General features: G+C 37.1%; 1 protein-coding gene across 1 annotated transcript; it reads left to right on the top strand.

Annotated features, from left to right (window-relative positions):
• The first annotated feature begins 1,533 nt into the window (after positions 1–1,533).
• On the top strand, positions 1,534–4,016 carry LOC125178512. The gene is made up of 2 exons (XM_047882414.1): positions 1,534–2,564; positions 3,258–4,016. The coding sequence occupies exon 1, from the start codon at positions 1,547–1,549 to the stop codon at positions 2,510–2,512; it is 966 nt and encodes a 321-aa protein (XP_047738370.1). The 5' UTR covers positions 1,534–1,546; the 3' UTR covers positions 2,513–2,564; positions 3,258–4,016.
• Positions 4,017–15,505: the final 11,489 nt, after the last annotated feature.

Raw genomic sequence — 15,505 nt, 5'->3', positions numbered from 1 at the left:
TAACTTGTAGCATTTTGTACATATAGTTGGCTTTGTGAACGTGTTCTGTTTGTTTCCGTTCCTCTATTTCATTATCTATCCAGTGGTAACTTTTGATATTGAATATAATTTCAGTGTATGATCGCAAACAGAGGAGCTGGGCTCAAAATTGACAAAAAAATCACATGAAAAACATGAGCAGGAAAAAATAAATTTCACCATAAATTGGCAGGAGGAAATGCTTTTTCGATGCAATGTGCAATAAAAGTGCATCAAAATATACAGAAAACTATGTTCGGTGGCTCATTGACTGGCCTCCAATAGAAATATGGTTCAGTTTATCCGGACTCCAATAGCAGCCTAATCTTCATTGTCTGAACTCTGTCTCGAATTGAAATGATAAATAAATGAAATATATTAGTATTTACTCGATGACGATTGAATACACTGAGGATGAAATCGTTGCAAAATTGATAACAATGTACTAAAAATCTTCGTAGAAACATGAAAATTCGGCTCTCTGAGCGAAATATTTTAATCTATACATGGGGAGCAGCCAAGGAGGGAGGGTTCTGGCATGTGGAGCAATTGAACGAAGACGCGTCACTTCTCTTCGGATGCAGCACGAATGTTTAATCAGAGAAATGTTTGATTGATTACAAAAATTAGACATGTTTCACAACACGCAACAAGGCTAAATCCATATGAAATTAAGTTACCGTCATTATTTCAAAGGCACAAATATGTGACCAAATTTAACTAAAAAATCAGGCACATAAAATGTGCTTGGCAGGTTAAAATGTCAGTTAAAGTGGGCCAAAAAAATGTGAGCGGTTAGACCAATAAAGTCAATGAACATTTCAGGAGAGTCAATCTCATCTCATTCTTCGTTGAGAAGTACCGGTGAGCAAAGAATTGCAGTAAATTTAAACGATGTTAATTATAAGATGAAAGAAAGTTCTTCTATGAAGAAAGTTTCTTCGGGGGAATGATTTTGGCAATATAATTCTGCATTCAATTGAATTTTACCTGAAACCAGTTATTTAAATATGTATATTACGATAGAATTCTCAGAACAACGAAATACAAAAAAGAAGGTCAAACCGAATAAAATTAAAAATCAATTTTAATAAATGCGTGAAACAATGGATTCTTTTTTATGAGGAATTTTCATTAAAATTCAAGGTTTCATCGAGGCGTGACAACTGTCAAATTATGATAATGATGACTGCTGGCCGCTACTCCATCATTCGCCGCTGCCTGTCACACACATTCCCTTCTTTAAGAGCCTTTTTTTCTGCGCTTGACTTATGGTTCATCAAAAAATCATTTTTTTGGTCTCGTGTCCAAGTGTAATACCTACCCACAAAAAATAAAGTCATGGCCAGCGGCGGTGTCTTCTCCTCTTTTCGCTGCTTCCTATTGGCTGGAAGAATGACCACGTGACTCAATTATCCTGGGACGAGCTTCTGCGGTTGGCTAGTGCTGGCTGCGGTTGCCCGGCGGTCAGGATATAAGCTGGGCATTTGTGAGCGACCGCAACAGTGGCAACTTTGCGGCCGCAGTTATGGCTGTGTCTGTGTGTGTGGCTTCCAGTGACTCTCAGCGGGCCAGGGTCCTGCAGAACATAGACTCTTCTGTAATTTCCAGTGCAGCTGGAAACCCGCTAAATCAATACTCTGCATTAGAGAATGTGGCTCACAGAACATTTTGCCATAATCATGCCTCCAAAAGTGAAAAACGCATCGTAAATGATTCTGATCAGATTAAAGTTAGTCGAAAGGACATTCAAGATTCAAATACACTCGCGAAAGAACTAAGTCAACCTGTTCGAAACTCGAGGCCGAAATCGCCTAACACACATGATGAAATTAAATATGAATTTTTTTGTAACAAATATTTTAGAGGAAGTCCGTCAGCATCGAGTCAACATTTTGTCAACGAGCTCCCACCTTTGTCTTTTGAATCTTCATTTCACTGTTACCCAAATTCAGACCAGTCACTAGACAGTCCAGGACTACCATCACTGTACACAGTGTACAGCCCAAGCATCAGATCTTCGCTTAGTCCGTGCTCTTCTAATTGCTCATCGTCTCCTCCTCCTCTAGGGCCGTCTTCTTGGAGTTTTGGGACTTCTGAAGAAATCCATCCTGCACTAACAAACCCAATCTATACCGCTGAAAATCAACTGCTGAAACCATACGTCAATAATCATAATTGTGTCGTTGAAACTGACACGAAAAAAATTGCTACGAGGTTGAAAATTTACAGCAATGGTCCATTTTGCTCCTCACTGTCTTCGTCTGTAGCGTACAAGAGGCAAGGAAACAAACTCACCAGCCGCGAGGTATTGAAGAAACGTCGTTTGGCCGCCAACGCCCGCGAAAAAAGGAGAATGACTGGCCTCAACGAAGCCTTTGACAGACTGAGGGAAGTGGTGCCGGCCCTCACTGGAGACCAGAAGCTGTCCAAGTTTGAGACTCTTCAGATGGCACAGACGTACATCAACGCTCTCTTGGATCTGCTGCACTAGAAGCGTTACGTCGTGGGGGCCTGCGTCCTGATTCTCAAAAAAATCTAGTCAAGTACGTAATGCCCATAGAGCGTAATGCTTAATAAAAAGTTTAAGGATCATATTGTAATGCTGTTTTATAAAATTTTTATGCTAATGCTAGTGAACCAACCATTATTTTTGATAATAACAATTGTTACACCATTTTTAAAATCCAGACACCAGATAATTTTTGCAATTCTTTCTGGTCTGCTTGTTTCTTCGCAAAACTCGAAGAATAATTTTATTTTTCTACTATGCATATATATGCTGTACGAGCTGCCATTCGATAGAAGCATACTTAGAGGTTATTCATTATTTGAAAGTCTCGTGAACTTTTAATTGTCAAAGCATTGGCGACTTTTCAGAAGTTCAAGCATTTCGAGGAAGTAATAATTGTTTATTATTCACATCAATAAAAATTATAAATTTGTAAATTTTGTAGCTCCCATTCAACTAAATTTGTGTGTTTCACCGCTAACGACGTAATGTGAACTTCTCTTTTATCACTATTTAAACTGATGGCACATTTAAAAGTTGGCTTCTCAAGCGGACACCAAACCGCGCCATGCCAACATAATCATTTTAATTGCAATAGAATCGTGATCGAAAGTTAGCAGCTTATGTTTATTTGTGTATATTTCACGTACTTGAAATGATTAGACTTTATACGTGATCCTTAGCATGTTTTTAGGCATGGATTCTTATGAAATTTTTCTTCTTTCAGAGCTACTTCAAAGTTCAGCTGTACCACGCTGCTTTTGTTGTTGGGGAAACTGGGATGGACTTAAATGAAAATATGTAATTACTATTCGGACTTAATGTCAACATGTACCTGAAGTATGGAAGTTCTGAAATACGGAAGCTGCATAATTGGAAGAGACAGTCAGAGAGAACTGCAAATAAATGTCTCAGATTTAAGAGTATCATGATAGTTTGGATAGTCAAATTATGTCTCAATCTGGCTTATAAGCTAATATAAGCTCAATTATGGAGTATATTTTTATCTTATATACATTTGTAAGGCCACAATGACCGTGCACCCTATAAGTATGTATTGTGACGGGTATGACTGTTATTTTTGTGAACATAGAAAAGACTTAACTGTGTCATAACATTAATGAGAATAACTGTTTAGCAATACAATTAGTAATTACCAAACATTAGATATAACCCTGTACCAAGTTCTGGTCAATGCTGTGGCATTACTTTATCATGAAAATGTTGGAAAGAAACGAGTTCTTTATTGCGCTTCTACTTTCTGCTGAAGCTAATGTCCTCAGTCATTAATTACAACAGGGGGAGAAGTTCATTTGCTCAAACGGGCATCTGTGGTCCGCATCGTCAATTTGTGCACTGCAGATATAGAAATAGAAATTACATCATCCCATTATTGAGTGCATCACAATCGTCACACGCGTCTAAGATCTTACCATTTCCATCGTGATGGTAACCCTTTGCTGCGGTTCACGTAGCCAATTTTTTTAATTGCATTATTTTTTATGTGCTGCAGCAAAAATATGTTTTCACGATGGTGATAATTTTCGAAGAAACTTTCCATGTTTCTTCATCTTCCATGTTCTGATAATAGATAATAATAAAATTTTGTCTTTCTTTTCATGGGAAATGCCTGATTGATTCATAACCCTATGCTAGGAAAGCTCATCATTACAATTAACTTTAATTAATCGAACCAAACGTTGTCAGTCCCGAATATAAAATTTACACGCAAATTAGTATTGTATTCATTCACCCGATATTTATCGTGATCATTTGTCAATACACATCTTTTACATATGATGATTTTTTCACAATTGTATAGTATTTATATTTGTTCTGGAAATACTGTTTGACGATAGTGAATGTGTTAAGTTGGCGTATGAAAACGTGTTTTAATAAATGGTCCACGATGTTGTAATTTTGTATTATTTCACTCAGTTCGGAAGTTTGCAAGAAATCCATATTTTGTTTGGTTCTTTGTCAGTACGCAAGAAGTAATCATTGAATAACCTCTCATTATTCTATATTTTAATTCGTCAAATCGCGGAGGTAAATATTCCTTCCACTCCTAACCAACAGACCACGCAACCGAGACAAACATTCTAAGAAGAGGGATTGTTTGCCAAGTTATATAATCATAAAAAATAAGGATGTTGTGGGAGAGGACAAAGTTGGTTTAAATTCAGATGGAAATACTCATTTAAGTACATTGTTAAATTCTGGGTCAGAATTTATATGAAGAGCATCGTTTATATACGCCTTATGTTGTGAAAATAATCATAGATTAATGAATTGAAAAGCTTATAAAAGATCTTTCAGAAAATTTTTATATAAACTGTTTATAATATGCTGCCCCTACGTATAACAAACGAACTGAATAGTTTCAAAGTCCACGAGCTGGATATTTTTTGAAAAGTTCTGTTGAAAACCACGTAATACCTCACAATTTGAAGCCATTGAATAAAATCATGATACATCTCATACACATTTTTAATGGCTGACTTATGGATTCTTCTTGTGGTCCTCCCACAGAGCTGGACACCTTAAGACGCCGAAGATGATTGCAGCGCTCGATTTATTGGAGAATAATTACCAGCCGTCCAGCGAGCAGGTCGAAGGGCTTGTACTTGACGCGGGGTCGGGTCTTGCTTTGCTTGATGGAGCTTCCTTCAGGGAAGGGCTGCGCTATGTAGCGTCATGATAAAAAAATTACCAGCCGTCAAGCGAGTAGGTCGAAGGGCTTTTTAAATTGATTTTAAAACAGCCAAACACTTCAAACAAACAAATTTTCCCATCATTGAACCTTGCTCTTATCTGAATTATTTGTAACTTTTCCCGCAATTTATTTGAAACTTATCGAGGCTTTGCAATAATAATATCTTTTAGTATTGTTGTTCACCAAGCAAGGAGGTATGAAACATTTATTATTCATCTCATTATATATCATTCGCTAATATATACTCAGGAAAATATACTCAAGAAAAACACATAATCCAAGCTAGGACGAAACACTAATATTTATATCATAGATAACTTTTATCTGTTAACGAAACACATGTAAATAGCACAGATTCTTTATGAGGTAAAAATAAACTTATACAAATTAACCTCGTATTTTTTATGATTTAACAAAACTCTTTGAAAAAAAAAATTAACCAGGTAATGAAACGGTAACAAGTATACCACACATATTTTCCAGCCAAATAACTTCCATGTATTTTTTTTAAATTTTAAAATTTGAAATGTGAAAATCAGAACAGAACTTTCAAATTCATCGATGACAAATTAATCATGTATTCAATCGACTAACTTTACAACCGATCCAAATAAATTTTCCTCGAGAGTCAAGTTGATTTTTTCTGTATGCCTCTGATGATAATCTACCATTCCGAGATTTTTTAAACATAATAATTTTAATTTGGATTTCTCCGAACAATAAATGAAGCACCCCAGAAATATGATCATGGCCACTTTTTTTAATAAATTTAGGAACATTTCCGGTTTTTAGATGAAATATATCGGTTAATTGGACCAATTCTGGTGTATAAACGTTTCTCAAAGTTCAATGTCAGAATTATGTCAACAAAAGAATAGGAAATGTATCAATGGTGATGATACATATTTTAGCTTCGCAAAACTCAGCCCACTCGACCGAATTATGATGCAGACTATTGTTACTATTATAGGATCATCGATGACAAATGTTGTATAATTGTGCAAAGGGTCTAGGGTTTGCGCAGGTGTTTTCATCCACCTAAACAATATTTGTGTTGGTGCAGTAATGGCTAGATGAGAAATGTGAACGCAGCTGTGAGAGGAAATTTGTAAAAATATAAATATATCAGTAATGTTCGAGATATAGTTGCAAATTTGAAGGAATTGTTCCATACGGAAATAGAAAAGCCATGTAGCGAATAAAATGCAACAATAAGCTGATTCATCACAATTTTTCATCATCGTGCGAATTTAATTCGTAGGAGGATGCAATTTCTTCGCAATGCTTTGCATCAAACAAGCTAAGAATATAATTAAACGAACGAAATGGAAAAAAGAATCGACTGGAATTGAATAAAAGATAGAAAAGAAAATCAAAACGTCCAGGTATGAGCATAATACCACTCCAAAGACTTGAGTGTAGCAGGCAGAATCATATTCAAAATCATGGAAAGAATCGTGGACAGAGTCTTATATACAGATGAAACTCACAATTTTGAACGTTCACCATTGACGAAGATATGATCGACACATCGAGTGAGGCGCATCAATAATGTGTTGATTACACAACTACAATGTGGTGATTATCAACGGTGGAGCTGACGTCACACGTCAGCGAACGCGTTCGTTGCGACCAGGGCAGAGCAATTCGCTGATCTAGAAATGCAGTTGTGAGCAATGCGCAACAGCGTACGTCGGTAAGACGTTACGCAACTTTTAGTATAGACTGCAGAGCACAAAGTGCATAATTAACGATAGGGAATTCTTTGTAAACACACTCATCATTTAGCTGTCCCAGTTCATGCCGAGCAGTGTGGTGTTCCAGTCTTCGATGGCGACTTAAAAGTTTTAGCTTCTATAACAGTCTTTCTGATTCACGAATTAAAGAATCCCCATATAATTTCAAGCAGAAGCCTAGTTTATAAACCGCGCTCAGTTCATATTCTCTCATGATTGTAAATAGATAAACCAGTCTCTTTTTGTTTATTTTAAGTTGATTCGTCCTTTATTTGTCAATTTAGGTTTTAAATCTGCGTGTGAATTTTGGATTATTAGTTAGTTGTACCTACGTTCCAGGATTGTTAAACTATCGTCGGAGTTGGACTCCGAAACGTTTTCATTAATAAGCATATTATTTTTTTATTCCTGGTGAAATTTAGGATTCAGGCAGTCACGCGATCTTGTATAGGATACTTGTATAGAACTTTGAACTTTGTTCACTTTGTATAGAACTGTTCGTGAACTTTGTTCACATGTATATGATCGAAATGTACAAAGGATTAGTCAGAATTTTATAATATTACAAGAAACGCAAACTCTGACCAATTGCACTATAAATCCCTATCACACATCAAAAAGTTAATGTTGGGTTTATATGTCAAATTTAGCATATAATTCGCAATAGAATGAACTTAACTACTAATTTTAATCTATCACCAATCACAACACCTAAGATGACCAGACTCACAAATTAGGCCACAGCGACGTGGTAAAAGATGATATGCAGGCTTCCATGAGCAGACATCACAAACCTTGGTCTGCCTAAAAAAACGTGTCATGAACCTATAAGCCTGGCAGGCAAAATTCGAACTACTACACCGTTTGTAGTGAATCCTGTGCTGCTTGTTCACTGGTAAAAGCTTAGGTAAAAAAATAATTTTGAATAATTAATTCAAAATGAATTAATTAAAAATAATTTGAAATAAATAATTTGTTGACGACAATGCGTTTGCAAACGCATTGTCGTCAACAATGTTGTAATCGCTAAATCCATTGCACTGTGTCTTACTTATATTTAGTCGTTGTTTTTTGCGCCTTATTTGTATTTTTTCTTATAAACAAATAACTATATAATTTTTGTACACCAGGAGAATAGTTCTTTGATAACAATTATCCTTTGGTATGAGTATAGTGCTTATATGTGGTTTATATAATACCCCGTCGGCTGACACGTCTAAAAGTTGCACTAAATGTTGATAAATTGCGTTTTGAGTTATCTATACGCGCTGAATAAATTAAAAAACTGAATGTAAAACTAATAATAATAAGAAACGCGAACGGGGCCGTTACACACAAATTAATTGCAAATCCACGAGGTGTACCATTATTATTTCAAGAAATGTATTAATTACATGGAAAAGGAACCTTAACAAACACAATGTTCAAATGCTGCCTTTGCAATCAAGCTGCTTGTAATCAAGGCTGGATTTCCGGTTGAAGGAATCTCTCTAAATGTTGTGACACTTGGTGCCTCAAAGTCTAAATGGAACGAGGAAAACCCTAAAGAGATTCAAATTTGTTAAGTGCCATTAAAAATGTAATGATTAAACTAATTTTTATGTTAATAATGTGGCAATATTTCCGAAAAAATCCGGCTATTACAAAACTAACGCTCGTCAAAAAATTCAATTTCTACCTATTATCATAGTAAAATATTATGATAGAGTAGATAAACCTGAGACCATAACACATTGATGCATCAAACTTACATGAAGCCCGAATTTCAATTCTAATATGACACAGGATTTATTATATAACGACCGAAGAATGCGATGGTCACGCCGGCGTTCCCTAATGGATAAAGCCTATGAGTTTGATTTAAATTAACCGTCATTACGGTGCCGTGCTTGGTAGTTAGGATACCGCGCTGGTGCCGCCTCTTACTCATCCATCATTCAGTTCTGGGTAACGAGATGAGAGTGCAGGCGAGGCGCGGGCGTGACTGGAACGGTACTCTACCGTTGTGGGATGTGGAGCCTGGGCAAGCATCATCTGAAGCAGTGGAGGAGTGTTGAAATGTTGGGAAAACAGGCTGCTATTTGGGATAGAATCCTAATAATCGTTTCCCTATATATCTGGAATTAATCATTTCCCAATTATTTATAAGCTTCACGAAAAAGAGCAATGTTAAGTTCGTTATGGATTAAACGAGGTTCAGTGTGACTTTAGGCAATAAAATCCAATGAGTAACATGACCAATTGTTTTCAGCAATGAATTTAGCCTGTTCTCTTTACCACATTTTTGAACTTGGGTGCTGCCACTATTTCCTTGGCGGTAAAAATAGTCAAATTTGCAGAGATAGAATTATTTTGGTAAAAAGTTTTGATAATTCCTTTGCCTTATTCTTTTCTCAGCTAAATTTCTATAAGCAAGATTCCGATATCTATGCCGAAACGATCAGGTAGCTATCCCTTGGAATTAAATGTCTGGCTCATCCTTAACAACACTGAAAATATAACGATGAATATATCAGGAGAAAATAATATGAATATGAATATATCTGGATAAAATATCTGGATTAGGAGATCCGAACAAATCAGAACAATGCAGAAATGTGACTCTGAACTGCAGTGTCTACTAGACGCCATAAATAATTATATTTTGCACGGAAACGAATGAGGATCTCCGAGCATTCATTTTTGAACGATCGCGCTTGTTTTACATAATTTTTTTCCCCAATTTTTTTGGAAAAAGGATGATTATAATAAATTATTTCCGTTTGAAATTTTTTTTTTCATATATGCGTGAATCTCATGAATGTAACTCACGAATGAGTATGTCGAAGCATAATTTTGTAGTGCAAATTCAGGATGATTTTCACTATTGACGGAAATTTATGTTGAAATCTAAGCATCTGTCTATCTGCGTGCGTGTAAACAGTGCTGTCGAGAACTCATAATCCGAAGACTGACACGGGATGTAATCACAATCGATGTCAAATCTATGGGACAGACTGCATTAATTTGACACCGCGGGCGGGTGTTCTGTGAATTTGTAGCGTTGAGGTAAATTTGATAACGAGTTGAATTGTTCTGATCTGAATTGAGGTAAACTGGCCCTATCTTAACGACGGTCAAAGAGAAGTGGCGAATCCCTTATTAGATTTTATCATTATCTTCAAAATGCTTTATTAAGAAGGGTTGGCAACTGAAATATCGAGTGCCTGTTTTCCAAACACTTCATCTTCCCTGCACCAAAACACGTGCCGACAAAAACATTTGTATAATCATCTAATAAATGCACACCATTATAAAAAGGGGGCGAGGTATTTCTTGTAAAAGTTTTGAAAATTATTGATTAAGGCAAAACCTACAATGCAGACACGATTTTCCTGCATGCGTTAACTAATGAACAACAATTAATTTTTTGTTGCATGTAAGTCCCTAATAATATCATGGAAATTTAAGGCTAATTGATTGGACAGTTTAAGTTCTGAGCTATTTTACTCCACTCCTAATAACGGTATTTTTGTAAGCTTCATTGATAAGAGGGAGGTCTGCAGCCAGGCTCTGGTTGAGCCTGGTAACTTAGCGTGTGCAAGAACAGGAATATATTAAAGTGTTTTTATACCGTGCATTTCAGACAGGGCTTATTATGCAATAATTCTGCCAAGTAATGGCCACCACGGCCTCCCTAATTTGCCAGTCTCGCCTCACGCTCCAGAATTGTGGGTTGGATGCTCAAACTTTGCTACTTCGAGCCAGAGAACGGGAGGATATGTTTTATTCATGCTAATATTGGCGTCGCATGAAAACATAACCTAACTATTCATAATGAGGTACTTCTACGTTGCATGGCACTTGTTACATTATATTCATGAGTATATATTATATTTCATGAGTATATTCATACACATTTATTCATTGTCAGAAATGGGCTCAATATCTACTATGTTCTGGAATTCTGATAATTTCCCCGAAATCAACTTACAGAAACCTTTTTAAAACTGTTTTTGAGTTAAATTTCATCCTTATTTTTAGGGAACGCACTGCAATAATTGGTTTCCATTAAAGTTAGGATACGTGTTAATTTTTATTTAGTGTTCAAAGTCAATTTTAACCGAGACCTCGTGGAGGCATGCAATGTACTTATTAATTGTTTATATATTCACCTCTGAGGTACGTGTTTGGTATTCGGTCTGTTCATCTTGCTTTACTCTTCTTAGTCGATTAGGCTATAGGTCATGGATATTATTTTTTATCTGTCAATTATTTACTTGTCACGTTTTGCATTGTACATTGCTTAGTTAGGGCTAGGTTAATGCAAGTCCTCAATTTGTGTTTATGTATTTCAGAAAAGCTTCAAATCTTGAGTCCAAGGTAAGAACAACAGCAAAGAGAACACACGGTTATATTCTTGCATTTATTTGCATATGTAGTTTATTTATTATTATAGTGTTCGTTTATAAATTTCATTGAACTATTATCTTCCGTCGTTACCACGACATTGTGAGCGATTGGACTAAACCTCGTGTAACTTACGAAATGTTGAAGGCAATGCAATAAAATTATACGTAAATATTGTGGATCATATTGAATATAATATTAAAATATTTTGTTATAGCCATAAAAACTATATTTGGCGAAGATCGCAGAGCTGGGCAGCTTCATCCGTCCAACGCGCCATATTTACGGTCGCGTTGCGGTGTTTCTCGTCCCAGTTGACGCCTCCCAGTTGACGCCGTACGCGCCATATTTACGGTCGCGTTGCGGTGTTTCTCGTGCCAGTTGACGCCGTACGCGGGGCACCGCAGCGGCAGCAGTAGCATGGCTACCGTCCCTGCCGGTGGGCCGCTATGACCGCTCCATTTATTGTTTATTTTCGCACTGCAGTTCTTCATGTTTGATTTATTTACAGCATTGCATTTGAGAATATTTGCATTAGGATTTGCATTATTTGATGGACATTATGCACATGCTACATGGTTTTTTAGCACTGTTCTAATTTCAATACTATCATGTGGATGAATCCCCACCGCTTTAACACCATCAGCCATTCTGAGGGAAACATTTGACGAGGAAACATTTGACAACATTTTTAAATCGCAGACTGAAAAATTGCATTGAATTATTTCGGTATTGTATGTAGATAAAGTTTTAGATTATGCAGCGTCACTGTATTAGATATTATAAATAAAATTTTGCATTCTTTTCAAAGTTAGAAATGATAAATACATGTTTCCGCGTTTCTTGATAGAATAAGAAATAGTTTATTTGCTTGCCCTTTAGATTTCTGAACAAAATTGCCAGAATAGCAGACATCCGATGGTCACGCCTTCGCGTCTTGTGCCAATTTATTCAATTGAATTGGATTGAATCATCTTCATCGCCTTGGCGTGATATATTACTTCTTGAGATTGGCCCATATAAAATAGAAATTAAATGTTTAAATACCATTATTAAACTCTACCAGTTGCATATTGTTACTAATTTTGTAATATACCGATTTGCATGGGTCAGTCTTGTCTCCTAACAATAATTGCACTGTGACCAAATCTGGCTTGAATTGACGTCTCGGACAAATTCACGGCCGGACTTGCGGCCGGACTCGCGGCAAATCTCATATTCAGTGAGCAAGGAATATCTCCCAAAGTAATGAACGGAGCTCGATGAAACTTGGTTCATGTATTCATTGGGACGTAACGGGGATTTTTCGCTGGTGAATTTTTTTTGAATTTCACCTTCATTCGTGAGTTAAATGGCGATACGTGCCGAAATTCGCAGTGAGCAAAAAATTTATTCTTAACTACTGTACAGATTTGAACGAATCTTTGAATATACAAACCTAACCTTCCAACGGTGATGTTCAGCTGGTGACGATTTTCTCGATTTTGCCTTCGTACACCAAATCAGAAGCTGCCGCGTCTGTAAATTTTCACTGGGTTACTGTAGTTTGTTTGAGTCATAATTTCTTCTTGAAATATTTTAGTTAATAAGCTGGTTTTTCCATCGAAAATGCGTTTGTTTCTCATTACCACTACCAAAATAACAATAAATCGATCGCTTACCTCTATTATAAGATTATTTGATGATGATGCCTACCTCCCGTACCCAATCTTTTCCAGGCTACTATATATAGAACTTTCCAGAATTACAGTTAACTATTACAACTGAGACATTTCACTGGTTTCAAATAATCAACGTATAACTATTGATGCGTTCAGACGTGGAAATATGAATGCTGTGAAATTTAACGTGGTCAGAGAATTCGTGGTCAGAGAATTCATGGTCAGAGAATTTGCGGTCAGAGAATTCGCGGTCAGAGAATTTGCTGTCAGAGAATTCGCTGTGAGAGAATTTGCGACCAGAGACTTCGCTGTCAGAGAATTCGCTGTCAGAGAATTTGCGGTCAGAGAATTTGCGGTCAGAGAATTTAAACAAAACTTGAATCAATAATAAATTCATATTTGAAATAATGCAATATACAATTGCCCAAAGTCCAAGATGTCACTGCTTCGTATCTTTTCCACATAGTTGACTTTGTCTGACGTGTCCATGAGCTCGTCCAAAGCTCATCATTAATCTTTGAATTAATGCTGCCACACGAAGCCCTAGTCTTCCACCTCCTGAGCCAGACTCGCATCAATCTTGCAGTGGTGATTTGGCGCCATCAAAGGAATTAACGCCGGTGTCTTGAGGCAATGACTTATGGTGATGCGGGAAATTTGCGCGTCGCAGGTGTGATCTGACATGGCTTGGAAGCGTCGTGTGAGGAGAAGCAACTACCTTGTAGCTTCTCCGCCAGACCGCCCACTTCGTGTCACCTTTACCAATATCTTTGTGGACTGACTTTGCTCATTATGGTTTAGGGAGGAAAACACAATTACTGGACACTTGAAGGGTAGATGCAATCCACTGTTTCCAATGCAGATGATAATGCATCTTAGAACGACGCCTGCGTTCCATTCTCTACAGGGCTGTTAGCGGACTTGGTTACCATGAATCTTTATTAGAGAGATTTGACGCAATACGACTGAAATAAATGAAATTGTAATGAAATATTTTAATTATTAAGACCTCGCCTCTCGTTGCATAGCAACAATTATAATCGTTATAAATACCTTCTAGGCTCATTAAGCTGCCGATCTTAAATAAAAGAGTTCTGTATCCGCTTCACCCTTCCAATTAGGCTAAACGACATTAATGCATTTCTAATCAATTTATTTCTAGGGTCCGGGTAGATTTAAACTGCTTCTCTTGGAAATCCTTCAAACCCTCCATGACACAAGCTCGAGTTCCAACCGATGCTTTCGCCGAATAAGGAATGAGGCGACTTTTTCTGATACCAATTATCAGCTTAAAAACTCTCAAATTAGTAGAAAAATTTTAAATTTTGAATAGCCATAATTATGAGTGATAGAAGCTAGCGCTAAAACTAAAATTTCTTCTATGTGTGATGAGGGTAAAGTAAAATAGCAGTAGCTATATGTATATTGAGTGGGATTTTCTGTGCAATGTGTCCTATGACATAAAACAAACCAAATCAGTTAGCATTATCGCGTACGATGACCGACGGGCGAAAGGCAGCCGGAAAACTACAAAGCCGGAGTACTCATCACAATTAAGCGAATTTACTTAGTCAAAATAATCACTTAATTTAATATACGACTCCTAAGGATAATTTCATATTCGATACCGAAGCACGTCTGCCGTTTTCCCTGCGAAATAACCGTTCAAGAACGAAATTACCATTTGTATCAGGGCTGGAGGGACAATTCCAATAACTAAATTGGTCTAAACCATCGATATCCGTGGACCACCTATTGATAAGCGCCTCGCCTGGGGCCACAGCCGACTTGTGACTATTGGAGTGTGATTGACTAGTCACGCTTAGCCACAGGATGAACTGGAAACGTCAATTCCGGCTTCCATGGAATATATGCTCAGACGGAAACTCAGTGAGTTCTATTGTAAGGATTTTAATGAAGTCTTACACGATATTCCAGACCAAAATTAAAGATCAGTGTTAGTTCCCCTGTTCTAAGCTTGAACAATTGAAAAAGACCGCGAATAACCGCTCACGGTATCTCTGCGAAGCACTGCTGGTGTGGTGAGTGGGCGAGAATTTTGTCATTTGCGAGAGAGGCCTATAGTCATGGGACTGCAATCGATACATCACCGGGAGTTTGTGGATCATCATGGGTCCTTCATGCACTGATGACCGTCCATCATTGTAGTCTAATAAACAGCAGCGGATGAGGCCACATCTCGTGTGCCCGTTGGGTGGCATACAATAACTGCCGTGTATGTATGGACGGTAATACGAACAAAAGGTTCTTGTATAGCTCATTGGAATTGCAAGATAGTCACGGAAACATGTCTCACGTGACAGCGATGCTCAAGTAATTATTACCAGTATTGATCGTTATTTGGTTTCCAGAAATATGATGGATGCATCATCCAGTGTTTCGTTCTACAAAGCAATCAAATCGTGATCGTTTTTTCGCACTCATTATCTCTAATTTTTTAACTGATGATGGA

This window comes from Hyalella azteca, unplaced genomic scaffold (genome assembly GCF_000764305.2).
Source record: "Hyalella azteca isolate HAZT.00-mixed unplaced genomic scaffold, Hazt_2.0.2 contig10375, whole genome shotgun sequence".
Lineage (NCBI taxonomy): Eukaryota > Metazoa > Arthropoda > Malacostraca > Amphipoda > Hyalellidae > Hyalella > Hyalella azteca.
The sequence above is the reverse complement of the archived record's forward strand: the minus strand, read 5'-3'. Positions and strand labels throughout refer to the sequence as shown.

Coding starts and splice junctions, on each gene's coding strand:
- LOC125178512 (XM_047882414.1), top strand. CDS start 1,547: ATGGCTGTGTCTGTGTGTGTGGCTTCCAGTGACTCTCAGCGGGCCAGG.